The 25,105-nt window shown below is 49.7% G+C and overlaps 8 protein-coding genes across 8 annotated transcripts; 3 read left to right on the forward strand and 5 right to left on the reverse strand.

Annotated features, from left to right (window-relative positions):
* Nucleotides 1-99: 99 nt before the first annotated feature.
* On the forward strand, nt 100-4,217 carry EJ05DRAFT_537265 (acetyl-CoA synthetase-like protein). Its single transcript, XM_033749375.1, has 5 exons — nt 100-670; nt 726-910; nt 956-1,059; nt 1,109-3,007; nt 3,089-4,217. The coding sequence occupies exons 1-5, from the start codon at nt 278-280 to the stop codon at nt 4,033-4,035; spliced, it is 3,528 nt and encodes a 1,175-aa protein (XP_033601319.1). The 5' UTR covers nt 100-277; the 3' UTR covers nt 4,036-4,217.
* A 2,071-nt stretch (nt 4,218-6,288) lies between these two features.
* Nucleotides 6,289-7,321, reverse strand: EJ05DRAFT_499306 (zf-DHHC-domain-containing protein; the record flags this gene model as incomplete). The annotated part of the gene is made up of 2 exons (XM_033746813.1): nt 6,289-7,145; nt 7,204-7,321. The coding sequence occupies 2 exons, from the start codon at nt 7,319-7,321 to the stop codon at nt 6,289-6,291; spliced, it is 975 nt and encodes a 324-aa protein (XP_033601320.1).
* Nucleotides 7,322-7,690: 369 nt separating this feature from the next.
* EJ05DRAFT_463519 (alpha/beta-hydrolase) lies at nt 7,691-10,013 on the reverse strand. Its single transcript, XM_033742719.1, has 2 exons — nt 9,270-10,013; nt 7,691-9,219 (listed from the first exon to the last, which is right to left on the reverse strand). Exons 1-2 carry the CDS (start codon nt 9,774-9,776, stop codon nt 7,867-7,869), a joined length of 1,860 nt encoding a protein of 619 aa, XP_033601321.1. The 5' UTR covers nt 9,777-10,013; the 3' UTR covers nt 7,691-7,866.
* A 113-nt stretch (nt 10,014-10,126) lies between these two features.
* Nucleotides 10,127-10,982, forward strand: EJ05DRAFT_475122 (uncharacterized protein). Its single transcript, XM_033743741.1, has 2 exons — nt 10,127-10,286; nt 10,397-10,982. Exons 1-2 carry the CDS (start codon nt 10,262-10,264, stop codon nt 10,783-10,785), a joined length of 414 nt encoding a protein of 137 aa, XP_033601322.1. The 5' UTR covers nt 10,127-10,261; the 3' UTR covers nt 10,786-10,982.
* A 2,801-nt stretch (nt 10,983-13,783) lies between these two features.
* EJ05DRAFT_324833 (uncharacterized protein) lies at nt 13,784-14,349 on the reverse strand. Its single transcript, XM_033740781.1, has one exon. The coding sequence runs from the start codon at nt 14,224-14,226 to the stop codon at nt 13,819-13,821; it is 408 nt and encodes a 135-aa protein (XP_033601323.1). The 5' UTR covers nt 14,227-14,349; the 3' UTR covers nt 13,784-13,818.
* A 255-nt stretch (nt 14,350-14,604) lies between these two features.
* EJ05DRAFT_324839 (uncharacterized protein) lies at nt 14,605-15,823 on the reverse strand. The gene is made up of 4 exons (XM_033740783.1): nt 15,634-15,823; nt 15,537-15,578; nt 14,941-15,484; nt 14,605-14,846 (listed from the first exon to the last, which is right to left on the reverse strand). Exons 1-4 carry the CDS (start codon nt 15,693-15,695, stop codon nt 14,817-14,819), a joined length of 678 nt encoding a protein of 225 aa, XP_033601324.1. The 5' UTR covers nt 15,696-15,823; the 3' UTR covers nt 14,605-14,816.
* EJ05DRAFT_324836 (uncharacterized protein) lies at nt 15,696-16,363 on the reverse strand. Its single transcript, XM_033740782.1, has one exon. The coding sequence runs from the start codon at nt 16,306-16,308 to the stop codon at nt 15,925-15,927; it is 384 nt and encodes a 127-aa protein (XP_033601325.1). The 5' UTR covers nt 16,309-16,363; the 3' UTR covers nt 15,696-15,924.
* Nucleotides 16,364-22,399: 6,036 nt separating this feature from the next.
* Nucleotides 22,400-24,189, forward strand: EJ05DRAFT_509767 (uncharacterized protein; the record flags this gene model as incomplete). The annotated part of the gene is made up of 3 exons (XM_033748120.1): nt 22,400-22,684; nt 22,747-23,547; nt 23,609-24,189. The coding sequence occupies 3 exons, from the start codon at nt 22,400-22,402 to the stop codon at nt 23,714-23,716; spliced, it is 1,194 nt and encodes a 397-aa protein (XP_033601326.1). The 3' UTR covers nt 23,717-24,189.
* Nucleotides 24,190-25,105: the final 916 nt, after the last annotated feature.

The raw sequence follows: 25,105 nt of genomic DNA on the forward strand, positions 1-25,105 counted from the left end.
ACCTAGATCAACAAAGTATCACCATCAGGTATGCGCTTTCTATGCGACACTTGCTATTTGATCAAAACCGAGAGTCAAGCCTCTCTCTCTGCTTGCACGCCTTGGGGCAACATAAGCACTTGGATGAGCAGATACACGCGATTGGTCGCCACTATGGCTTTACCTAGTGTCTTATTGGCGGCCTGCGATACGTCCATCTAAACCACAGTCTTAAAAGCTCCGCTCCGACTGTGGTCAGCACAGTAATGCGAATACTGTCCCATTCAGCTTCATCATCATGGCAAGCAATGAGAGCCTCGTCCGAGCGGCGCCCTTGCCAGACATCCTTCCAACCATCGGCAGCTTCTTCAGGCAAGCTGTAGCATTGTATCCTGACCATGTCGCACTTTCTTGTCCTCACCAATCGTCGGATCTCTTTGGCATGTGCAGCATTCCTTTGGACGCCGACGAGTACCGCGAGAAGCCTTGGCTACGTTGGTCGTACACAGTCTTCAAACAATGCGTCGATAGATTTGCGTCTGGGCTCAGAGCCCACGGAATCTCCTGCGGAACCTCTATCGTAACCTTTCTTCCAAATGTCGCTGAATATATGATTTGTTTCTGGGCTGCTGACGCGTTAGGGTGTTCTTTTGTACCAATCAACCCAAAAAACTTGACCAATGTGGCGGAGGTGAGTAGTGAAGAGCTCTATTTTCAGAGCACAAAATAATACTTATGGACCAAAGGTTGATCACATGTTACGAACAATGTTATCTGTAGGGCCTAGCTCTGAAGGGGCAGTCATAATTGCGGGGAGTGACACGATGGAAAAGGTCGACGTGCTCGCCATCCCTGAATCAACTTTGAAATGTGTAGTCGGAGTGTCAACATCGTCGGATTGGGTGCCATTCGAACAACTGTGTCAACCCAAGTAAGTCGATCTCTAAGATGAATCAGTCACTCGTAACGTGACCAGTGCTGGACCGGGAGCTGGACTCAACAAACATGATGACGGCTTTGAATCTTCAAATCTGCACAGTCTTGTCATGTTCACCAGTGGAACTACATCCTTACCTAAAGGTCAGTTAGTGACGACGGTGTGAAGTATATAAATGACACAATAATCCAGGCTGTTTGCTGGACCAAGATATTCTAAGAGCAACCTACATGCAATGGAAAATAGGTAACGAGGTAACCCATAGACCAGACACTATAGTTTGTCATGCCTTGCCAAACAACCACATGGCTGCAATGCATTATATGCTTCATACCCTAAGCGAAGGTGGTATGATCATGCATCCTGGACCTAGTTTCGATCCCGATCTTCTTCTTAAGATGTCGACTATAGAGAGATGCACGCTCTTGTTACTGGTACCGGCAGCACTTCAAGGCGTTGTTGCGGCCGCTGCAGGACTTCCAAAGGTACATTCCCTGGAATCTATCACATTGGGTGGTGCTGCTCCGACTATCAGAGATATAGAACTGGCCTATAACGGTCTGGGAACTCCAAACGTCGAACACGTTTTTGGGATGACCGAAGGCGTCGTCACATCCACGGGTCGCGTTTCGTCATCTGCCGACATAGTGAGAAATGGACTGACGACGTGTGGGAAAGCCAGACATGGCAGTTGTCTTAAGATATGCGCTCCTGGGGAGCGCCATCCAGTTCCCCGGGGCGTCCCTGGAGAATTGCACGCGAGTGGTCCTTACATCGTTCGTGGTTATATTGGCCTCAACAGCGACTCTTTCTACAAGGACTCTGATGGAAGATCTTGGTTCAACACTGGAGATCAAGCTTTCATTGATGATGAGGACTTTTTATTCATCTCTGGCCGGTACAAAGAAATGCTTATTCGTGGCGCCGAGAACATTTCGCCCGCGGCAGTCGAAGCTGCTATTTCAACAGTACCTGATCTTGCTTTACGTCAGATCCAGATAACTGGGGTACCGGATGAGGCTGCTGGGCAAGTGCTGGTGGCTATTTCAGCACAGGTACTAGATTCTGCGACCCAGAAACGTGTAAGGAATGTCATAATCGACCGCATGGGTACTATGTTTGTTCCCGAGACGTTTTACCACCTCGAAGAGCTTGGCTTGGCAACTTATCCGACGACCAGTCTGGGAAAGATACAGAAAATACCGCTCGCTGCTATCATCGCCCAGCATCGTGGGCGTAAGCTCAGCAGTGACTACACATTCCCAACAGACAACAGAGAAATCATGGGTCCAACTATATCATTGGCTAAGCTCCAAGATACTTTACGGAAGACCTGGGCTCGAGCTGTCGGATTAGACGTCGTTGATGTACCACTGAACCTTTTAGTAACAGAATTCGCGGACAGCGTAACTGCAATGCGTGTCCGTAGTATGATTCGGAAGCAAGTTGAACGTGACATCACACTTGTCGAATTGACAACCACGACCATTGAGCAACAAGCGCAATTGCTCCACTCACGTCCTCCATTCAATGTCAGCAACGCCGTTATCGCCACGAAACAAAGGCCTGGTCCTCCGTTGGCCGATGATATGACACATTTAGCTGGACGTGAGGAGTCTCTTGAGGACACAAAGCAGCTCGTTGAACGAACTTTGACTCCTTTAGGGCTCAGCTGGGACGATGTTGAGGATGTTATACCTGCTTATGACTTTAATCAAGTTATTTCAAAGGCGAGAATCGTCGATTCGCTTACATGGAACTTTGCTATACTACCAAAGAAGTTTCGGGCCGCCGATATTGGAGCAGTTATCGAGAAACTCTTGAAAGTACATCCTCTATTTCGTTCATTCTTTATACGGGATACAGACACTCTTAATATGGGACGGCTGGCTCTTCACATTATTATGCGTCCAAGACCATCACTCCTCAGTCGCATTATACTCCAGGCTGGTTCTGTTAAGACTGTGGCGGACCTCGCAGCTATCGTGCACAATTACCCTACACCCTCTCATGCCATAATTCCCGGCCCAATGGCCGTCTTCACCATCTACACTATCGAGGAAAGTGGTCTAGCAGGCTTCATTCTGCGTGGTAAGCAGCTTCCCTTCGCTATAACCTTGAAAACTGTTTTTCCTATCGGCGTACTCGTCACCCTTGACTAATAGCTATCAGCGAGCCATACCATGTTGGATGCTTCATATGGCCGTCTATTACTCGAAGACATTGAAAGAGTCTGTGGTGGTCTTTCACCCAATCCCCACGTCGATTACAAGCTATGGGCCGACTGTTATTATTCATTTCGTGACTCGCCACAAGCCTTAGCCGCTACCAAGTATCATATACGACAACTTGCTGACCTTAGTGCTCATCGGAATGCACTATGGCCCCCTCGTTCGTCTTGGATGTATTCCCGCGCTTCTCATGACGGCTACAGATACGCGTTCGATTGTCCCGGTATCATCACTCTCCGCAAACGGAATCCCGTGTTGACCCCATCCGCAATCTTCAAATCAGCGTTGGTACTGCTCAACGTATCCCAAACTGGCCACAGCCATGCATTGTTCTCAAATATGGAATCCGCACGAACAGCTTTCCCGTTCCTTCCAGCCTCCATGGCACAGCTCCCCCAACTTGATCCCATAGAAGTAGCAGGACAATGCATGACCAGTGTCATCAACCTAATATCTTTACGTGATCATGAAACACTTCTCGCCTTCCTAGCGCGAATTCAAGACGACCAAACCAATTCGATACGCTACGCTGAGGCGCCCTGGCACGGAGTCATGGATGGGTTGAATGACGCTGGACATTTGCTCCCAGAAGTTCTATGTCACCAGATCTTTAATTGGGTGCCTGAGTTACTGACGTTGAACGATACAGATACATTCGACAACTTTCGCGTCGTGGACACGTTCAACGGTCCGGTGATTGGCTTGGGTTTGACCGCAGCTTTTGGTGGGAAGACTGGGGTTGCGGCAGCAATACACCTGAGGGGCATAGGAACAAGTTTAGAGGAGAAGAAGAGACTGGCAACGAAGTTCGAAAGTTTGTTGATGTGGCTGGTGAATGAGGCAAATTGGAGTAAAGGGATGGGAGAGGAGTGGAAAGAGTGCCTCTAAAGGTCGGCATCTAAAGTGATGTTCATGGCGGATCATGGACTACATATCTACTGTAGGACTCAGGAAATTCTTGCAGTAAAGTCACAGTCGGCTGTCGCCACTGTGTTGACGAGTTTCAACTTGAACGGCTATCAGCCCTATGAACAGTTCCGTTTAGTTCAGTGGTCAGTGACATTCAAAATAGTCCATCTAATCCATTGATATCCCAGTAAAAAGATATCTGGATACTCAACAACACGCTACTAACCCTAATTTATTATAGCCTAATCATTTTATCTCCTAACACGGGTTTCGTGTGGGGAAATGAACTGACCAGAATATTCTGCTACGTCTCACTGTACCCTCTTGATGGTTGACGCCAAGCTGTGTCAACACTCTTCATATATCTGCCTTCACTCGAGACTTTCTGCAAACTTCGAAATATTACTCCCCACTGTCAGTCCGAAAAATCTGGCGCGCCACTCGTCACGATCGGTAACCTCAACTTTCCGCCCTCCCTCATCCGCCTCTGCGAAGCTCCCTATTCTCGTTTCCACACCCATACATCTCCAGAATGCCTCTCACACCACCCAGATGCTTGGCGGACTCTACCCAATACTCCAACGCCCGCGGCTCAATCGTATTTGGGTTGTAGTACTCTTGCTTGACTAAATATCTCTCATAACTCACGCTCCTTACGTGCGATGAGCATCTCGGGCACATGCGGCACGGAAAAAGAGCCAAGGTGCCAGCATCACACGCCACGCTTCTCAATTTGCGCACTCACATTCTCCAGCGTCGAGAAACTGCTCTCCCAACACCCAAACCCGCTCAACAACATCTTCCAGAATCTCAGCCTCAGCACCCAGTCTCTTCATGTCACCGCCACAGCATGTGCGCAGTCTGCGCCGCGGTCTTCGCCATGAAGGTCGAGCCGTGACCGGCCCAGCGAAATCATCATTTCGGCCATGTCGGCGGCTTTGGCGTCACTGTCGTACCCGTCGGTGCTAGGGGGTTTGTACATCTGGTCGAAGCCGCGCAGATCCGACGCAAGGACGTTGAAGTGAGGTGTGAGTGGAGGGAGCACATAGTACTAGTAGAGCTTCTACGCGGTACTTCTGCACAGTTTGTCGACGGAAAGTATCGCGTAGCTGCTCTCTTTATATGTGCAGTTCGCGGCCGAGTATGCTAGCACTGCGCGCTCATTTGTCGTGAATACGAGTTGGAATACGGTTGCGGCTCTCGCGCATGCAGGGATCGGGGCATTATTTGTGCCGTGTCGTAGACTTGTGTATTTGTAGAAAACTGCGGGGACTGAGAGCGAAACTCCAGGCGACGTTGTGGATGCAGCGCGTGTATGAGGCGAGGCAGCAATTTTGTAGCCACGGAATGATGATCAGTGGGCCCGGAGGAGGGCTTGAGGGTTTGCGAGTAACTTGAGGTGAGAAATGGTGAGGAAGGAGGTTTGGTTTTGGTTGGACAAGGAGGTGAGCGAGGCGAAAAGATTTAAAGGGGTTGTGAGAATCGAAGGATCCATGTTCCTCGAAATCGAGACGATTGGGGTGAATATCAAGACCTATTCACGAGAGCCGTATATGTTCAAGTTTGACCTCAAGTCAAGCTGTCAAACCTGATCCGAACCTCAGGCTAGATGAGAAAGAAATTGCATTGTTCAACAGTGTTCGCGGCTCAATACATTCAAGTACGCGCACGTGCCTTCTTCCACCGACTCACCTACCCACCACAACAACAAGTGCCAGAACGACAAAATATAGGTTGCTGAAAGTTTGGAACTTTCGGCGAGCTGTGATGGCGCAGTGGCATAGTGTCTGAGCTCGCAATCAAGAAGTACCCTCAAGGAACGCTAATCTCCTAGGGCGCGCGGGTTCAAGCCTGGGCGTGGTAGTAGTATTTCCTTTCTGTGTTTCCCTTTTGCTCTTGACTCCGATTTTTGGTCTCTTTCGCCGGGGAGCTGCGATCGGAGCCCCTGAGCTTTTTGTTGGCTGTCTGAGCTTACGCTGCTTCGCTTTTTGATGCTTATTGTGAGTTTTTCGTGAGTTTGTCGCTTTGTGTATACATGGAAGAGCGGCTCGGCGAGTTGAACGCGGCTCAGCGAGTCTGCCCAATGAGGGACCCGTGTCGACCATGAGTCTGAATGTGCAAAAGTAGCAACACAATAACAGTAATCCTATAACTTACTTACTCCGGCCAATGCTGATGCTTATGCTTATGCTAAAATAGATTACCTCGCTGGTCCATAACAACAGACAAGTATTATAAAACTGGCTTCTTCTCCTCAAGGCCAGACTCGCCGCGCAATCTCTGCACAACAGGTCCGAACACAAACTCCCCCTCCGCGTCCTTCTTTAGACACGGACTATTACGAATGGGCAAGAACCAATCGACGTATGAATCTCCCAAGACCTGCTTACAATTTAGGAGCGGTCCAAGATCCCACACGTTCTCTCCCGGGGAAGTGTTCTTCGCTACCCGATCCGCGCCCGTTCCAATCGCCAGCCAATGCACAACATGGCTCTTGTTCAGAACTTCAATCGTGGTGCGATTCGCAAGGAGCATGGGGATATGCGTGGCCAACATTCCGAAACAGAAGAAGCCAAATACGGCAGGAAGCACAATCGCGACAACCCATTGACCTGGTATGCTGCCAGTGACTCGCTTCCTCTCCGCCACCAAAACCGCTGAAGTGATTAGGCAGAACAGGCAGTCTAGGAACGCATATGCTAAGAACTGTATGAAGAACTTGTATGTCGTTTCCCCAAGACACCCGCCGACCCAAGGACAGAAATGATCCATTTTGCGCACGCAACGTCCTAGCTCAGAACAATGGTGGGTGCGATCAGGTTTCCAGTTTTTGCATGTATAGCACCATATCGGCAGTTTTTCGTCCACCGAGACACAGATGTAAGCAGCTTTATTGTAGAATTCGTCCAGGCCGCCGCGGTACGAAAGAGGTGAGGCATCATCGGGACCGAATGGTATCAGCCCAGGGTTGGTGCCGAGGGTCGAAAGGATACGGAAGTACGGGAGAAACCATGCAAAATAAAGGATAACAGTCACTACGATGATAGCAATGGCAGGGCCGTCACGACCTTGTCGGAGGAGATAATTGGCTGTGTGGATATAAGTTAGTATAGGTGTCGCGGACAGACGGCTGTGCTGCAACCTTACCTGCGAATTGTCCGATGAGAAGATAGCTCTCGTAAGTAGCGATACCAATAACGAGAAATGGAACGACTAATGCAGTCCAGACCACAATGCGCGAAGCTACGCGCTCGCCTTGAGACATGATAGGGGGGGTTTCCATCCTTATAAGCAGGCGATATCGTTGTTCCGGCTTTCGGGACGGTACTAGGCGTTTCAGAGCTTGCACAGGCTCAGACAATTGCTATATCGACGTCCAGAATGCATGGAGATGATGATCAGAGCAGTTTGCCGAGCAACTGAATTGTCTCCGAAGTGGTGGAGTGGGATGATAGAAAACAACGTGAATTAGGGTTGCGCCAAAGCAGGTAATAATGCGCGTCACGAATCCGGCCGAGATCTAGATTCATTCAAGCTTACGCTTACCTTTTCTAGTTAGTGGGCTGAAAGGAGAGGCATCTTTGTCCACTCTAATATGCGCTCTATACCACTGTGCATATAACACTCAATTACTGAGAGATAGAGATGCGCGTTTTTGCCTACGCTAGTACACTCTTAGGAGATTCTTGTGTCGGTCGAAGAGACATAAATGTCAGCCTGGCTCCGCAGTACCACCATTCACTCTTACATCTTATTATTCTAGCATTCACACAAGATCAGTCGGTTTGCTTCGGTACAGAATTATGAGACCTAATCACCCTCCTTCTTTTTAGCTTTCTTTTTCTTCCTGCCTTCCGCACCACTACCAGCTCCAACTCCAATCTCGACCTCCCCCTTACTCACGCCCCCCACCGGCCGACTTGCACCCAAACTGATTCCTTTGAGCCCATAATTATCCTTCAGATGATCCGGTGTACCTCTTGACCCCGGCCGTGGGCTTGGTGTCGACTCTCGTGCTCGCTCCACGTCTGTTCCGCCTATCTCATCAGACGACCACCAGCCTGCTGTCTTTCCAGTCAAATGCGACGCAGCCGGCGACTGTGGTTCTTTCGCAGATGCGATCACCCGATCAGTTGTGGATGTGGGAGTGCTTGGGATTCGGGAGCTAATGCTAGGCAGGTTTTCCGAAAATTTACGGCTGGCGAGCGGAGAGGTAGGCGAGTCATACGCGTCCTCATCGGTCGTATATGGTGCACTAAATGATGGTCTATTCATGAGTTGTGCCGGAGGTTGCAACCGTTGGTGGGTGCGGCGCTTCTCTGGGTCGGTGTATGTGTCGAGGGCCTGGAATACATGCGGGAAAACAAGTTTATCGACAGTTGATGCCCAGAGGAAGTCCAAATGCTCGTAGTGTGAAACCTCCTTTGCAGTGGTATGCGCCGGAAGCTGTTGCAACATGACATTGATGTCGACAAGCGAGTCAGACCCTCCGTAGACCAGAACAATTGGAGTCTTGATGTTGCGGGTGGGGAACTTGGCGACCTTGTAGTATTTGCCGCCCGTGCTGAAAGAGAGCGGTCCTTGGACTTCGTCATCGTACATCTGGAACTTTGCATTGCGCATGATCTGGAACCAATGCACCACACTCTTGGTGGAGGTAAAGGAGTAGAGGTGTGGATATGCAGCAAGCTTCTGATGTGGCGAAATGTTTTGACCACGCCAGTTGAAAAGGAAAGTAAGAGACATGTCGATAAGACGAACAAATATGGGAGGATACAAGATAGCCTGCCACATTGTAGCGGAGCCCAATATAGCTCTTCGTCCAAATGCAAGGAATAGAAGGTTAGGCGACGCTTTAACGAATGTGTCGACAACGGAACTGAAGACACCTTTCGGGCTCATGGCAGGTGCCAGGGCGATAAATACATCGATTTTATCGTTGAGTGGCGGACTGACGGATAAAGCTGCAAATGCCTGAGCAGTCCCTTGGGAAAAGCCTATGTAGCTGAGAGACGATTGGTGTGTTGTTTCGAGAATGTAGTTGACCGAATCAGGAATGTCGTGAAAAGCAAATTGATCCATGCTGAAATTCCAAAACTTGACATCCGCAGGGGAGCAATTAATACTCTTTTTCGAGTACTTGTTCCCTCGATTGTTGCCAAGCTACACAGATTAGCGATCCACCTTTCTCTACAGACAGCATCAGAACGTACCCAAACATCATAACCCTGCTCGACCAACAAGAACGGGAGTACACGCTCTTTCTCAGTTATGCAAACCCAGACATCGCTGTTCATAAGCAGACCATGGTGCATATAGACGACCTTCTTCTTCAGACTATCCGGTCCGCTATTAACCCTGACATGCTCTTCACCTTTCCTCCAGCCCAAGCGGTGCAGACCTAATAAATACCCGTCCCCAGTCTGCACTATATGTTCCTCTGCATAGTATCCATACAATGCACATAGCTCCACAAAGTCCTGAGCCTGAGCGATGGGCGAGGAAACGTTCTTTTTCTTATTGCGACTGCGTCGGCCTGCGGGAGATGAGAGGTGATTGAAGGCTCGACGGGAACCGCGATAGAAGAATCCGATGATTGGCGTGGGCAGTGCAAGGGTAATTATGCTTATGATGGACTCGACGAATATAAGGACCATGGAGAGCACGAGGGTGACAAACTCGTAGGCATGTAGGCGACCGATGAAGGGAAGGGGTTGCATGTCGGAGACGCCCGAAGGCACAAGCGACGGGCCTTCTACGTCGTGATTGTAGGACGTAAGGACACAAGAATCGTCTGCCCAGTGGCAGAGGCTTGGCTGCGTTGACAGTAGTGAGAGTCTTTTGAGAAGAGGAAGATTGCTATGCTCCGTCCAGACATAAGTTGTTGGTGTGGAGCATTGAGCTGTGGGCAGGGAAGGACCCTGAGCTAACGTGCTGAACCCGTTGGGAAATCGGCATGTGAAAGCGTTGGTTACTGCAGATGAGATGACGTCGCGTCGTCAATGCTGCCAAGACTGAGCACGTGCCAGCGGGTGTCACGACCGTGCTCTGAGAAATATTGACAACTACAACAAAAGGTGATACGAGAAAGCAAACGCACCTCCAATACCTGACGATAGCCTCCGTCTCAACACTCGCACGTTTCGTCCAATGATTAGGTGACACGACGTCCACAAGTTTGACTTGAGAACCCCACATTGCCATCATGCCGAGCTCATGCAAAGATATCCGTACGTCTTCCAAACGCACTCCGTCAAACATATCTGCAACCAGTCTCAGGCGGGCCTGTGTCAGTTGAAGACATTCACATCAACTCACTAATTATATTATCGCTCCATAGGCACAGCCCTTGCGGCCTGCCTCCAAGAATCCGACTGCGTAATGGTGTCCCGCAACAGCGCCGCCGACTGTCTCCGCGAACCGCTCGTCAACACTCTGCCGCCCAAGTGCGTACAGCTTAAACACACATTCGGCGAGTGTAAGCGCGGCCTGATCGACATGCGCAAGCGCTTTCGAGGCAATATGCCCATTAGCGTGAGCAAAGAGCTGGAAGGAGGCGGCGCACAAGAGGGAAAGATGTTGTATGCAGGTCGGCCAGCATATTCATCGAATGAGGGTGGTGGTGGCCGGGAGAAGGGACCGATGAGTGAGAGTGATGCAGAGCTGATTGAACGCGAGCGACAGATCAATGCAGGGACGTTCAAGGGAGATTTGAGGGATAAGGAATAGGTGTCAGGGCAAAGGGGTGAATGGAGGCGGATGATTGGAGGTAGAATACACAAATGAAACAGTAGGATGTTTTGAGGACGTGTCTTGCGGAACACGTATGTACATATCGCTATAGTGCGTCCATTTCCATAGCGTTCGCAACGGGCCGGAATCCCAGCGTGTGCAGCCAGAATTTTGACAGGACACAAACATCAGAGCACGCAAATGTGCAAACTAAACTCCCAGCTTTTCTGCAACCCCTTTTTGCCCGTGGCTGTGCATAAGGCAGAAGCAGCCCGGTGGTGATACAGGTCATGTGACACCTGACATGCCCCAACGGTGCAGCACTGCAAGCCTCACCCCTTCCACTGCTCAGGCAGATGTCAGACGTATCTGCATCACCAACAACAAAATCTAGTAACCGGCCAGGATTGTACAGGGCACAGACGGAGAGCCGCTCTGCGTCAAAGATCACAAGGGCGGATTACAATCTTCCAGAAGGTCTCACTGATGCAGCAGGGGGGCCTGATGCCTGTTCAGGCAAACGACGGGGCGGAAACATATACTATCTAGGGCACGAAAAGGGCGAACGCAGGTGGACGCGATGGGGCTGATTGCAGAGTTGCGTAACGAGAAATTCAGCGACAAAGGGGATCGCAGTGGAGGGAACTGAGGGTTAGTCGCACATGGGCGGAATTGGATTCACCCTTTGACACGCCCTAGATATCGAGACATTGAGTGACGTATGTAGAGTTTCTCAGTAATGAAGTAGCTTGAGTTGTATGCTTAGAAGAACATGTAGAAGACTGAACCTCGAAGGGAGATAAAAAACACAGAAGGCTTAAAGTTGCTAACGACTAAACAGAACAGGGAGACCGAGAAATGACAGAATGCTCTAGCACTATGAAAGTGTCTTTGCGTCAATGTCTAGATCTATGGTATTTGCGAGAATGCTGCAAGTGTATACATGAATATCGCGTTACATAGTGACATGATTTCGAAACCAAAATGCAGGAAAATGGCAGGGCGGAATAAAACGTGGCGTGGCAGTTCCCCAAGAAGGCCGAATCACTGGCAGGGCTTCGTTAGCGGCTGTAACTTAGAGTGATGAAGTGTTTGTGTGGGGTGTACACACTCTCAAGCCCATTATCTAGGTCCTACTGAGCCTTGACCTTGGTTGCGATGCCCCTGATGGTCCGGAGACTGAGCCTGTTGTGGCGAAGGTACCACGACAACTTGTGACCAATGAGGACATTGATCACACCTTTGGTGACCACAATTGAAGGTCATGCAGGCCGGATGCCAGCCAACCCTTCCCCAAAATTGCATGCAGAAATGGCATCTCCAGTAGTATTCCTCTACTATCTGTGGTGGCTGGACAACAATGGCTGAGCCAGGATTCTGTTGTTGCTGAGACATAGAGTCGGCGTTGTAGAGTCTTTACAGAACAGGAGTAGTCAATGACAGATTCCAACGGAGGCGATGAATTGTTGCGAAAGCAAGATGCAGAGATATTGTGGAGTGACAATGCTACGCGTGTGGATATGTTACGCTGTGGAGAGATAAGGATAGACTATAAGGTGACTCCTCGAAAGGTTTGAAGTTTCTCAAAGATTGAGGTAAATATGTAGGTAGACACGAGTAAACTTGATCGAGTGAAGTGGTGTTTAGAAAGAATGAAGACGACGTGAACAGCAGCGACGATGCTAGATATAGACAGATTCTGAAGTGCGCTCATATTTAGATAGCTCAGATGTATAGTAACTTAGAAGGCATACACACCGCGGTGCTCGCAGCGACACCTTCGACACGTCACTGTACTGAGCAATGGATAACAACACAGCCCGGGCAGATTCGGGCGACTTCTTCGACGCAATTCCGGGCTCGTTCAAGGCGTGCTCATCCCATCTTTTCGGTCCCTCCGTTCCAGTCAAATTGTCGTCAACGTAGAGTGGATCAGCCACCAACGTGCGTCCATGTAGGTCCACGAGAAGGGCAAGTTGTTCTGTGCACCATCTTCGGCTGTGCAGGGACTGCTGTCTTTCTGAAGACAATGGCACCGCATTTCAAGATCTAGGATCCTCCATGATGTCCGGGCGCGATACAAGCATTGGGCAACATCGCAGCCTCGGGCTCAGACCAGGAGTTCGCCGCCCCTAGGGCACTCTACTCGTCTCTTGGGAGCTTCTGGAATAAGGGCAGAGTAGCCGGTAGGAGTCATTGGGAACTGACGAGAATATAGCTGTGCCCCCGGTTTGGCTTGCCGCAGCTATGGCCATCCGGAGTAATTAATGTGAGGACTATTTGAGATGGTTAGTCAGAACATGATGAGAGGTGGCTGGAAGTTCTTGAGCTAGTAGGCAGTGTTCCTTGGTTGTGGGTAATGACTTTGGGTCTCGGATTCGGGGTAGAACGCATGCAGGTTTGTGCAGTTTTCTCTGTTCAGGCAACGGGCTCGGAACCCAACGCAAGGTTACATTACACACTGGGCTTGTTGCCTTCATTGAGAATAGCATATGAGGTAAGACTTCGCATAAGAAGAGTGAAATAGGTCGTACTGCCTGAGCGAGCGATCTCCAGATGTTCGACTATTTGTTTGTTTTAGGATTTAGAAGTGAGAAACAAAGATGTATATAGTGATGACCCTTTCCAAAAGGAATAGAAACTGTCCCTTGTACTAATATGCGACGATTTTATGGAGGCCAAAGTTCACATTCTATAGATAATCGAAGTTTGAAGGGGAAATGTATGATGCGACAACAAACTAGACTTGATCCAGATCTGACCGGCACAGTCAGCCGGAGATGACTTCCTAAGAATAAAGAAGAGACCATAAATACAATGTGAACTGTGATTTGACAGAAAGGGAAAATGACTACAGAAATTGAACATGCAAAAAGTTGCTGGAAAAACTGGAATCTGCTAGGGGTATCTCATGCACGCATGGATGGAAGAAGCGGGTGACTCTATTCAATGATCAGCTACCAGCGCAGTATCACTTTGAGCAGCACCTACCAGTCGAGGTCTCAATATCCGGAGCGCAGCAGCCCTTCATCAGGTCTGATGATAGACAAAGGTACAGGCAGGGCAGCATGGTCGTGTACAAAGAATACAAGCCTTGTGCAAGACATAGTCGTGGGGACCATAGCCACAACCGCAACAGTACCAGTATGTGCGCGTCTCTCCGTCGGCAGCAAGAGCACCAGGGCCATACGCTGTCCCAAGCAGATGGCATGGCTGGTCGTGGACAGGTACGTGCACACAAGGTGTTGGCCGGGAAATTTGTACCGAGTCATCTGCCCCAAGACTTCGGCTGCACACAATGCTTCGTGACCGTGGAAGGTCGATGGTAGTCTGTTGTTGCATGAGCTTACGGGAGCCTGACGGTATTGTGCAGTAGCAGGAACGAACTTCAGGGACGATCGATATCGTCACTTGTCTGTCGGATGGCTGGTTGTCCATGTTAAGAGAGTAAATGCAGATTCTAGGTAGAGGTATATAGTATATGCTCGTTGTATGAATTCCTTGGAACGAATTGCCGTCTCGCTCTGGGCAGAGAACTTAGACATCTTATATCTTCTTCTCATCAGTGTCCCACTACCAATGTGGCAGTGACTCTTGAGTAGCATTCTTATCCTGGATGATTGTGAATATACTAGTCTAGTGCACACACGAGCGTGGCCAGCGTTGCCCTTGCCCTATTGCGAATGGAAAGGCGAGCGAACGACAGTGCGACGGTCTGTTTGAAGCCAAATGGTTATCCGGAAGGATCACTCCTCAGCCCTTTCTCCTGCTTTATGGGCCATGACACGAAACCTAAAAAGGAAAGAGTCTTGAACATAGCGCAACATATAGTAGGGCCATACACAGAGGCAGAGCCCAGACAGTTCGAAGATGTGTCTGAGGTTGACATAGGCGGATCGAAGTGCCAAGGTCCGAATTGCTTCAGCGGTGGAACTTTTCAAGGCTGGGGCTTCGCAATCTGGATTCGTTCGGCGGAGGTCCGCGGTGAGTGTTCCAATGCTTGCAACGCTGTCCAAAGCACAGTAGAATTACCGGTCGCACTGTAGTGCGCGGTCGCCCTATGTGGGACTGGTCTCAATCCAAGGTTATATGGGAAAGCGTGGTGACAAGTCATCTCGTGTTCCCAGACGGGCCCATTCTGTTATGACGTACCTGCAGCATAGCCCCCCCGTCCTTTCGGTCAGATACTAGTTTGATTACGCATAACAGGCTTGGAAGAACGCTGACGAAGTTCATATTACTCCGCACAGAGGGCAATCTGATGTGAACAGCATCTGCGACAGCAGTTACTAGATGCAAAGGTCTATAATCACGGAAGGGCATATACAGAATTGTAGCACTGCAATGAGAGCATTGCACAGTGCGGTTGTCAAAGTGTTCTCCTACACAGAATCGCGCTGCCCATCTGATTTGCTGAGGTCTTAATTCTGATAGTAATGAAAAGATTTCATTGTCGTAGCGTCTGAGAAATGATTCCGAGGATGAAACTGTAATGTAAGCGAATGAATAGTGAGCACATCCAAAACCAGATACAGATGGACAATTTATGACCCTGTCACCGTTGATTAGAACGCCGGCTTCCCGCGCCTCCCACACGGGCGTGCCATGATCCGGAGTTGTCATAAGATTGAACGGCGACAGAACCCAAAGGAGTAGCGCAGGACCAAATTGGAAGGACGTGCTCGTGAATTGATATCTAGGGATAGCAGTCAGCCTTGCACATTTTAGTCAATCGTCAGTAGCTACGCTCAGTAAAATTTAGGTTGCAACTCAAATGTAAGGTATGGAGACTAGACAGGCCGTGAGAATCTACATTGCCCTAAACAGTAATTACCAGATCCGGACCTTGTCGATGGCACTGAAGACCTCATGGGGCCACATTCGTTCTTTGGGCAAGGAAAGTACATAACGACCCAGTTGGTGAAGCTTCATTTTGCCTCGTTTGCAAGCCTCATCAGCACATTGGATGATGTAGCTTAAAACAAGAGTGGTAACGAATGTAGAATTCGAACTTTTGGAGGTGTGCGCCTGGTTTAAGTAAGTCCTGCTGGAGGCTCAACTACGGCTGTACAGATTATGCCCGCAGATTCTACTTTGCATCAGCAGCATGGCTTCAAAGACCTCTTGAGAGGCAGGTTAAACGGCAGGCTTCACCACGGAGCTACTAGAGGCTAGTGATGAGCAACATCTCGCGTGAGCAGGAAGTTTCCGTCTGTGATAGGTCAGCCTAGCCCTCCTGTCAAGGATATAGAGAGGAATATTTGCCTTAAAGCTATGGCATAGGAAGTGACCAGTCCTGATCGAACGAGTTATACTGGCTCGGTAAAGTTCATGCAGGCAAACGACAGCATGAGGTGAGATATGTAGAGTCTTGTGACGATCGATATTCCATATTTGCTTCACCGGCGATGCATGCAGCCATCTGAGGGCTACTGGGGCAACAAGAGGCCTGCAAGTAAGCTGTTGTGAAGAAGCACTGGCCAGTGAGGGAAGAGTGAGGTTGCGACCAAGGAAACCCATCCATTCTGGTTGTGGTACGTTGGCAGGCAGCAGGCAACAAGTGACGCGGGTAACCATACCCGATTAAGTTGAGTGACGACGACCTGTGTTGCCTAATCCATGGATGCGACGCCGTCTTATGAATGCCGCGAAAGAAGACAGCTCGGAAATTTTCATGATGCTCAGTCTCATGATCTATTATTGTTGAAGACTGTAAAATCTCAGGCATATAGACAAAATCAGATACGAGAGGTGGTCCACGCAGTATCTTCAGTTCCGGTTGCAGTCGTCTCTAGCTATAACGAACTAATTACTGCAATATTTACGGATGGAGGGATTAAGTATGTGACATTAATGAAAGAACAGGTTCAAATGGCATTCATCGATAGGCTTTCTGTGATTAGAGGCTTCGTGAAAGATTCAAACTGGAGTCGAGGCCTTGGAAATAGTGTATGTCACCGACCGACTGCAAACTTAGGTGGCGCGCTACTTCGATCAATCGTGCAGGGCTTCATGGTCCGTAAAACGTATTATAGTCAACACGCGACTCGAAGAGGCTGATACAGACACTGAGAAAGAACATTCGGAGCGTTCAGAGATGTACATGCTCTGAGAAGAATAAGTCCTCGTATATGGTTATCACGTGTTTCACTATAATAGGACTAGTCTGAGCACAACCTTAAGCTGTCGTCAACGGTGATGAGCTATCAATCAATTAGGCTGGCATCAGGTCAAAAAGGTATCAAAGTGGATTTGGACCTTGGAAGCCAACCAAAAACATGTCTTGGGGCGGCGGAACGTGTAGTGCACTTCGTCCAAAGACTAAATTTCTCCCAAACGGACGCAAAGTCCAAGGATAGATGTCAACTTAGCATGAACGGTCATGCCACCCGGGACCAGATGGATCTAGCCAAGCAAAGTAACCTGCACAGTGTATGGCATTCCCTGCACGAGTAGCAGAATAAGATCTTTATCTGATTTATGCTTTACTTCTATAGCAAAGGATGGCGGTCTAAGCGGTACAGCAGGTGAGCGTTTGTGGAAGGCTGCATACACGTTGTCGGAGGTACGCATGCGACGTTGAACGACGGCTTGACCTGTAAGCCCACGTTACGATGAGATAGGCAGTGCTATTCTCGTGGTGGCGTGGTGCAGCGCATAGCGCAGGGACAAAAGGGACAAGGGATACGCGTGTTTCGAGTTACTGTAGGAGTGGAAGTCGCTTAACGGTCGCTGAGCCTGGTACTACTTGAGTGACATTGAGTCGTTTCACGATCGGAGCAAATATTGTGATATAGCTGCAAGCGGTGATCTATTTAGGATCATGGACATGCAAACCCCGATTGTGGAGTTGAACGAACGCACGAGCATTCGACAACATGGGCCGTCCATAGGAGATCAGACCCGCGTTACGGAAGTCCTGTCCAAAAGGCTAGTATGTCGAGCTTGATTGATCATTGAGTGTATACCGCGACTACATTTAGAATGACTCGTATACAGACGTGTGAAACAGAGGCTTAAGCACCTCAGCATGAGCGGTATTGCGCATTGAGGTGCGACGAGCATTTTCTGAAAATGCCGATACAGATTGAGTAGAGCCTAGAGAGTTCGAGTAATATCGTTTAAGCTGGTAATAATGGCAGAGGAATATTTGACTGTAGCAGTTAAGGTATAAGATTTAGCGTGCTACACAAGCTGCCGTGAAACCGCATGGCACTATGGAGGATGACGAGGAATGAATGAATGAATTGCGTCGTTCCAAAGCCTTTGCATACGTGCAGATAATTAGCCGATGAGACTGGTCAAGTGAGAGGGAAAGATTGGATAGACATAAGTGTAAGGTATGGGGAATCGAGAAGTTGTATAGATCCGCTCAAACCTCCAGAAGAGGAAGTTGCTCCTAGACTCGGGTGTCAGATCCCAGTCGGGAGCGACAGCATCCTCGTGCCGAACCGAGACCCTGATGAAGGAAGTTATAGGTGGGATGGGATGTGGGATTGAAGGGTCGGGCTCCTATGATAATGCTGGGAGTGGAGGTGATGTGCCAAGGTGCGCAACAGTAGCAACGTATTTGGACGGGGACGGGCCCGTAGGAAAGGTGCACCTGGCTGGCTGCCCTGGCTCGTTTGGCGAGTCAGCAAGCCGAACGTGGCTGCGGATCAACACCATTTCGGATCGCCACGACTAACAAAAGCGTACCATAACCTTCAAGTGCCAAAGCGTACCAGAGCAGGTACCAGAACAAGTAATACTAGAGCAAGTACCAACTCGCTTTCGTACCTGTTTTCCGATCGCTGCCGAAGCTCGTACGAACACTTATGCAACATCGCTCGGGACGCATTAGGGGCTTGGGGCCACGAGAGGCTGCAATCGCGTCTTTTGTCGTCTAGGTAATACGGCTGGCTGTCGTGGTATGAGAAAAAGGACAAACAACAAAAGGAATGGATACGGATGGCTAGATGGGCCACGTCAGATGCACCTACCAATGCCCTGATGCCATTCGAGCATGGCTTTAGTTCAGAGTATGGCGATGCAAGATCTTGTAAGATGACGCTGATCTAGTGTCTGTTGGCTTCACCCTTGTACATCCCCTCACTCTTTCCCCGCTGCAAACAATTTGGTTCGGTTTGGACGGCTGCAATGCAGGCATTTTCTGCAAGACTGGGTCGCTCGCTGATGTACCGAACGTGGGTCAAGACCTCTCGGACCAACCCATGATTCATGAGCAAAACCACATGGCAGGGAATGTCCCATGGTTTTTATATCTTGCTAGGACCAGGGTAGCTGCCGGCAGGTATTGACGCCAGCGGCGAAGAACATGCCCGTGGCTCCGCAAACCACTGCTCGACAATGTCGGAAAATTCCCGTACCTTCGCAAGGCTGCATCATATCGCATTGGTATGTTGGTAAGACAATGATATATGCAAGAGAGGTGCATACGATGAATCACAATGTGAACCAATACCAATGGAGCTGCAGCAGCGTCAGATACAGCGTAATGTCTTCTTGGCGGCTTATGATATCGGCCTCGTAATCCTTGCCTGTTGCTACGCCACCGCCCACAAAGGCCAGGGGTAGGGCAGTTGTTTACCGAACAGAAGAGTATCAGACTGTGGGACTGTAGAAAGGTGGAACTTTCATAGCAAGGATATCCTAGCATCACGCAGAAAGAAACACGGGTCCGTGTATGCTCGTGCCTTTTTTCCAAACTCTGAAAGCGCAGTTTGTTCCGACCATATCTTCTGCTCATGGTATGGAAACAAGTTCTGCACAGGCGGCCACCCATCGGAAGCTGTCATTAGGGCAGCTGGTATGTCGAGTTGTCTTTCGAGAAGTTTGTTGTACATATCCTCTCTATTTTGAAGACCAGGGCCGAGGCTGGCGTCGTGGCACCCTTGTGCAGCGCCAAAGATCTGCACTGGCATCCTGTTCTGTTGTCAGACTTTATCTTGTCGGCTCGCAATATGCCTCCCCATCAACCAGCATTCCTCCCTTGGTCATTCAAGATCTACCCCTGCTCTTCCTGTGATTTTCCTTGGCAGAAAGCCGATAGCCGCGTTCATCCCACGCACCAGTCCTACCCCGGGGCCGTCCAACTGATTGGAGACATTTATCGACCATGCACTGTTGTGTATAGAGGTGCAGACCCAAAAGCGGTTCAAATGACAGGGGCTGTGCATAAATCAGGTTGCTGTCAAACTGTCAGGCGTACCGAGCCAGCCCAACCGCAATTTCGACATGAAGCGGCGGACCGTGACCTCAAGCTTCTATCACGCTTCGAAGAACAACATGAAACTCACCATCACACGCTTAAATTCAAGGTCGCGTCCACACACTATTGACTCGCCAGGCTATTGCGTCTTCAGATATCATTCAAGTCTACAGCTAACCCATCTCTTGCCGTCACCGGACTGGCCTGGAACGAGCCGCGGCCTACTCGAACATGGTGCAAGCCGTACAACAGTGCACAACACAATGCTGCAATAAATGTGTTTAGCAGCGTAGGACCACCAATACCGTTCCCCAAATGACTTCACTACTCATCAATTCTTGGTGGCGGTCATCGCTCCGCAAATCGCCAGCTTTTGCTTGTGCCGATCGCTTGCCGCCGCACGTCCACATCCATTTCTAGGGCGTGCCATCTTTCTTCTTTGCCGCTCTAATGCTCATTCCATAGACCCTCCCACTATGCATCCGCCCCAAAAGGTTCGCAGGCCCATGCGCCGTCTTGGCCTGTTGTTTTCGTCCATATGGAAAATCGGTTCACGTCATTCGCGTTGGCAAGCTTCCTTTTGCGCAGTAATGATCCTGCACGGCCTATCTCTCACATAAATCGTCCAATAAACGGTCCGGCTTCTGTTAACCTAATTCATAGTATGCTTTCGTTGCTTGTAGAAAGGGGTCTTGATGATTTAGCAGTGCGGCATAGCGAATCAACGGACCTGTCAACATGCTGTCCCTAGGCCGCCACATCTCATTCATCTCGCTGTCTGTATCTTGTACCATGGTTCCCTTGTCCCGCTCATGGCTGTGATGATTTGACACGTGCATGCACGACCTGGACACTGCAGGGCTTAACGCTGCGTTCCATTTCTGACCTGGTTTATATTTCAAAAGAAAAGGACCATGACGGTGTCACCCCTGATATTCCCAGCGCCACGGTGCCTTTCGGGTTCTCAGCCTGTGTAAGTGTTCACCTGCAAGGAGACTTGTAGGACCCATGCTGACGGGCGAGTGTAACCCATCTCGTACAAGCACAGCATGAAAGTGCATCTGGCAGCCGCGTGCCTGCAAGATCGAGCGAACTTTTTCCAGACTTGCTGGGTGACATGAAGATGTCTCCTGCGCGGCGCAGCAAGATTACTTACACCCACAGGACATATTTATCATGGTTCTCGACACGCCTCGAGCGGATTCTGTAATGAAGAGGCTTTATGTTGCGTCGGGAATTCTAGGCCTGTTAGGTTAAGCACACCTATCGCGAGGCTGATTTAGTTCATAGTGGAAAAACATGTGGCTTCGGCTTCGGGTGTAATTACCCTCCAACTTTAGTACGCCATACATCATAGCCTGGCAATTCAATGAAGAATTGGATGCTCTCATGGTCTAATGATAGACAAACGGTAGAAGTTTTAGTAGACATAAACAGATATGGTGGAACAAGTATGGTGGTTGTATTGATGTAGGCGACATGCTTCCTCCCATCGAGGCTCAACAGACAAGCGTGCACAGAAAGAGCTCGTGCACTCTGCTGGAATGTGGACTGTGGACTATGGGCCAGCCTGTCGGAGAAAAGCTAAACTATACCGTGAACGAACCTTATGTAGCACGCTTACCTGTCAACGCTCAGACAGCGCCATGACCACTATGCACATCTGATCGCCCTTTCGTCTGCGTTGCCAAGTCCATGGCTTAGTTGGTTGAAGGACGGGCCGTTGTGCTTTAGACTGGGGAGTGCTGTAAGCACTTCTCCCGCACCACCCAAAAAGAGCGATGCTCGTTCTGACTATTATAGTCTGCCTGCCCTTCATAATCTGTCAATTACCTGCGGCTTTCTATGCTGCTGAACACTGTCACCATTCCGCCGAGCACCCTCCTTAACATTTCATACGTCAACAAGATACACCCCTTGACACTTGCACTGTCAGTGTCAGTGTCGGCACTCAAGATTCTTGTATCTTGTATTCATTCTCTGGGATTGACTATCGTCTCCGTCTCCGCTTCCTATACCCCACACTACACTAGGGCAGCTCTTGGGGACCACGATCAAGACAAGGCTATCAAGTAAGTCACTCACAATGAGCGTTTTTTTCTTTTCTGTCTTTTAGCGATGGAGGCTCTACCATACTTTGTAAAGAAGATTTGGCTACATTAGGTAGCGTGTCCTGCTGCTTGAGTGATAACACTTGAATCCTATGTGAATTCTTCGATTCGAATTCAACATCGACTGGACAGCAGAGTTCGAGACACTTCCCAAACACAGCTCGCCAACCGACTCTGAGCACATATACTAATTTCAATTATCATCTTAGGACTGGTCTTGGGCAGATAACTGAGTTAATATATGGCTTCCATCGGTATCAAGCCTCGTTGTCAATCTTATTCTTTCCCTATGGCCCACGAGAGGGAGTCGCGAACGGCGCTCCCAGGGATTAGCACGGTAAAGACCTCTTCTCCTGTGTCACGGCACTCCCATCTTTATGCTCCTCCGTCTCCATCCTACACCGCCTCGGACGGCCAAGAGACTATGGCCTCTCCTCACGATCGAAATCGCTCACCGTCATCACCCTCGACCGACTTGAAGGATCGAAAGTATAGCAACGATTCTGCCGTTGACTTTGACGATTACCATTACTCTACTCCCGAATCGACCCTACGACTGCCGAGCATTCAGAACGTACGACTTCCTCGATGGGGATGTTTAAGCTGAGTGACACACGCTGACTCTTTCAATGGTAGCTCCTTCGTGAGGTGGCTCCTGCTGCACCTCCAACGCCTGCTAGTAGCGCGCCTTCTGCTGTGCCATCACCAATCGATCCTCTCCGCAGTCAACACAGTCGATACGATGCAGAAGAGCCCATGTTCGACCGACGCCGGAGAATGGACGACCGAAGCGCGGGATATGCCCGCCTAGAAAATCCTCACCAAGATCCTCGCCGATCAAGCGGCGTTTCTGACTACGACAAGAGACATACGACAGTGTACAACTCCCCTCAAACTGTAGCGCCGCAGTCGCCGCCCGTTGGGCCACAGTCAATGGCTCCCACACAAGCACTAAGCTTCCCACCTGGTCAACTACCGATGCGACCAACTCATCAGCCTATACCCACACTTCCGCCACTTCCCAACCAACACCCACTGCCACCGTTCGGTGCCAGGGTGGAAACGCATGGCCACACGCCAAGATGGTATGCAGAAGCTCCAGTCATTTCCTCGCGCGAGTACGGATATTCGCGGGACCCCACAACTGGGCAGTATGACGCGCAATCACCGTGGGCGTCCGGTCCCGAGGCATCCGACAGATATCTCGCATATGGTCACCCACGTCCGTACGATGGACATTATGGGTCCGGTCAAATAACGTTTCAGCCTGTCGGACCACACGGAGATGGACAGATACCCAGGAAACGGAGAGGTAACCTACCAAAAGAAGCTACAGCAATCCTGAAGGCTTGGTACAATGAGCATATCGACTCGCCTTATCCTACAGAGGACGACAAGTTGATGTTATGCAACCAGGCCCACCTCAGTATCAACCAGGTATGCACTTCCGTGAATGAGATTTATGTTATGCAAGACTGATTGACTGACGAACGAGAAGGTTAGCAACTGGTTTATCAATGCCCGAAGGCGGGCTCCAGGGCGTGAGGGAAGAGGAAGTCAATCTTCTAAAGGCAGTCCTCCAGCAGTGGCAGGAAGGCCAGCCTAAAATCTATCGCTGGGTTGTTTCTTTTAATGCCTTACAAGCCGACTTCCCGACGAAGACGGATGGAATACACCAGATATAATTCGCACACCTTTCGCACTCACACAAGGCACGATAACGACAGCTATAATAAAAGTAAAAGGGGGGAGGGAGGTGAGCCGATGATGGGACATGGGACATTGTGGCACTAGGATGATATTTCAGGCTACTCTTTTGAGCTAAGCACAGTTTGAGAGCTTGGATCCAGGTAGCCGGAATGGTACGGCTGGAGCAGAGGTGGTACCTAGACTTGAACTGGGGGCATTGGATCTAGTGACAGAGCTTTGATGTGTGGAATTGGGATCGGTGACGTGAGAATGCGTCCTACACAGGGAGAAGGACTATGGAGCTTTTTTTTGTTAAATTCTGCAATTGGTTATCGATACCCCCAGGTTTAGTTGCGAGATATAGGCATATTACATACAGCAGGTCCGGAGCTTGCGGAACAAGCTCAGAGTAGGATCAGATAATTAGCATTGTAATTACTAATAAGACATAAGTCTATTTGGTAGCATTTGCATTTTCACGTGAGAGAGATTTTGGACTCCAAAGAAGGTAACATTTACGATCTAAATCCTCAACGACTCAATCAGGCCCAACGGTAGTAGCGCCCGTCATGTTAGTCTAGTCTGCTGGACTGACATCGGTCAGCACCACGGCAAGGGCTCGGCCCAGCATCAGGTTTACAGTAAGGCGATCTGATCTGGGGACGTGAGGGTGTGGGCGGTTCATTGCAAGGAGCTAGAGCAAGAAGTCAAAGCAAGAAAGGAGACGTCAAGCGAACGACAAGCCAGTCACGATGCTTGTTTTGGGACATCAGATGTGTTGACGTTCCCAGGAGAGTAAGCTGAAAATGGGGCTAATCCCAAACCGGGTAGACGGCAGCCGCAGCCGCAGGTTGATCTAAGGCCAGGACCGAGAGAGGCGAGCGGCGTGTTTCATCTTTCATTTCCAATCCATTCTCTCATCTCGTTCCTCTCTCTCTCTCCACTATCTCTCTCCACACGTTTTCCCGCCTTGCCGTCATCGCTGCACAAACACGTTTGTCTTTCTAGGTCTTGTGTCACTAATTTCTCCAGGGCTCTGCAGCGTCTCATTTGCTCATGGTGCGAACTTGGCCCCCCTGCACGGTTCGGCCTCTTGTCCGCATCTTACTTCTTCATGACTGACGGATGCTGTCACAAGTGCGAACCCCCATCACAACCCACTTTCCGAGCGTCGCATCACATTCCGCCATCCGAGCTTCGCATTACATTGACTGCACATGGAATGCTCTGTATGGACAGCAGGCGTCAAGTCGTTGTCTGCCCTGAGTCAGTCAGTGTAGAGTCTTGTCGACGGATGTGCGATCCG

The sequence above is a fragment of the Pseudovirgaria hyperparasitica genome, assembly GCF_010093815.1.
Source record: "Pseudovirgaria hyperparasitica strain CBS 121739 unplaced genomic scaffold EJ05scaffold_6, whole genome shotgun sequence".
Taxonomy (NCBI): Eukaryota; Fungi; Ascomycota; class Dothideomycetes; order Acrospermales; family Acrospermaceae; genus Pseudovirgaria; species Pseudovirgaria hyperparasitica.

Coding starts and splice junctions, on each gene's coding strand:
- EJ05DRAFT_463519 (XM_033742719.1), bottom strand. CDS start 9,776: ATGCAACCCCTTCCCTTCATCGGTCGCCTACATGCCTACGAGTTTGTC. Junction 9,220..9,269: donor AGCAGGGTTATGATGTTTGG/GTACGTTCTGAT, acceptor TAATCTGTGTAG/CTTGGCAACAATCGAGGGAA.
- EJ05DRAFT_324836 (XM_033740782.1), bottom strand. CDS start 16,308: ATGGGTTTCCTTGGTCGCAACCTCACTCTTCCCTCACTGGCCAGTGCT.
- EJ05DRAFT_537265 (XM_033749375.1), top strand. CDS start 278: ATGGCAAGCAATGAGAGCCTCGTCCGAGCGGCGCCCTTGCCAGACATC. Junction 911..955: donor GAACAACTGTGTCAACCCAA/GTAAGTCGATCT, acceptor TAACGTGACCAG/TGCTGGACCGGGAGCTGGAC. Junction 3,008..3,088: donor AGCAGGCTTCATTCTGCGTG/GTAAGCAGCTTC, acceptor AATAGCTATCAG/CGAGCCATACCATGTTGGAT.
- EJ05DRAFT_324833 (XM_033740781.1), bottom strand. CDS start 14,226: ATGGACAACCAGCCATCCGACAGACAAGTGACGATATCGATCGTCCCT.
- EJ05DRAFT_324839 (XM_033740783.1), bottom strand. CDS start 15,695: ATGTACTTTCCTTGCCCAAAGAACGAATGTGGCCCCATGAGGTCTTCA. Junction 15,485..15,536: donor TGCAACCTAAATTTTACTGA/GCGTAGCTACTG, acceptor TGCTATCCCTAG/ATATCAATTCACGAGCACGT. Junction 14,847..14,940: donor ACGGGGGGGCTATGCTGCAG/GTACGTCATAAC, acceptor AGTCCCACATAG/GGCGACCGCGCACTACAGTG.
- EJ05DRAFT_475122 (XM_033743741.1), top strand. CDS start 10,262: ATGCCGAGCTCATGCAAAGATATCC. Junction 10,287..10,396: donor GAGCTCATGCAAAGATATCC/GTACGTCTTCCA, acceptor ATCGCTCCATAG/GCACAGCCCTTGCGGCCTGC.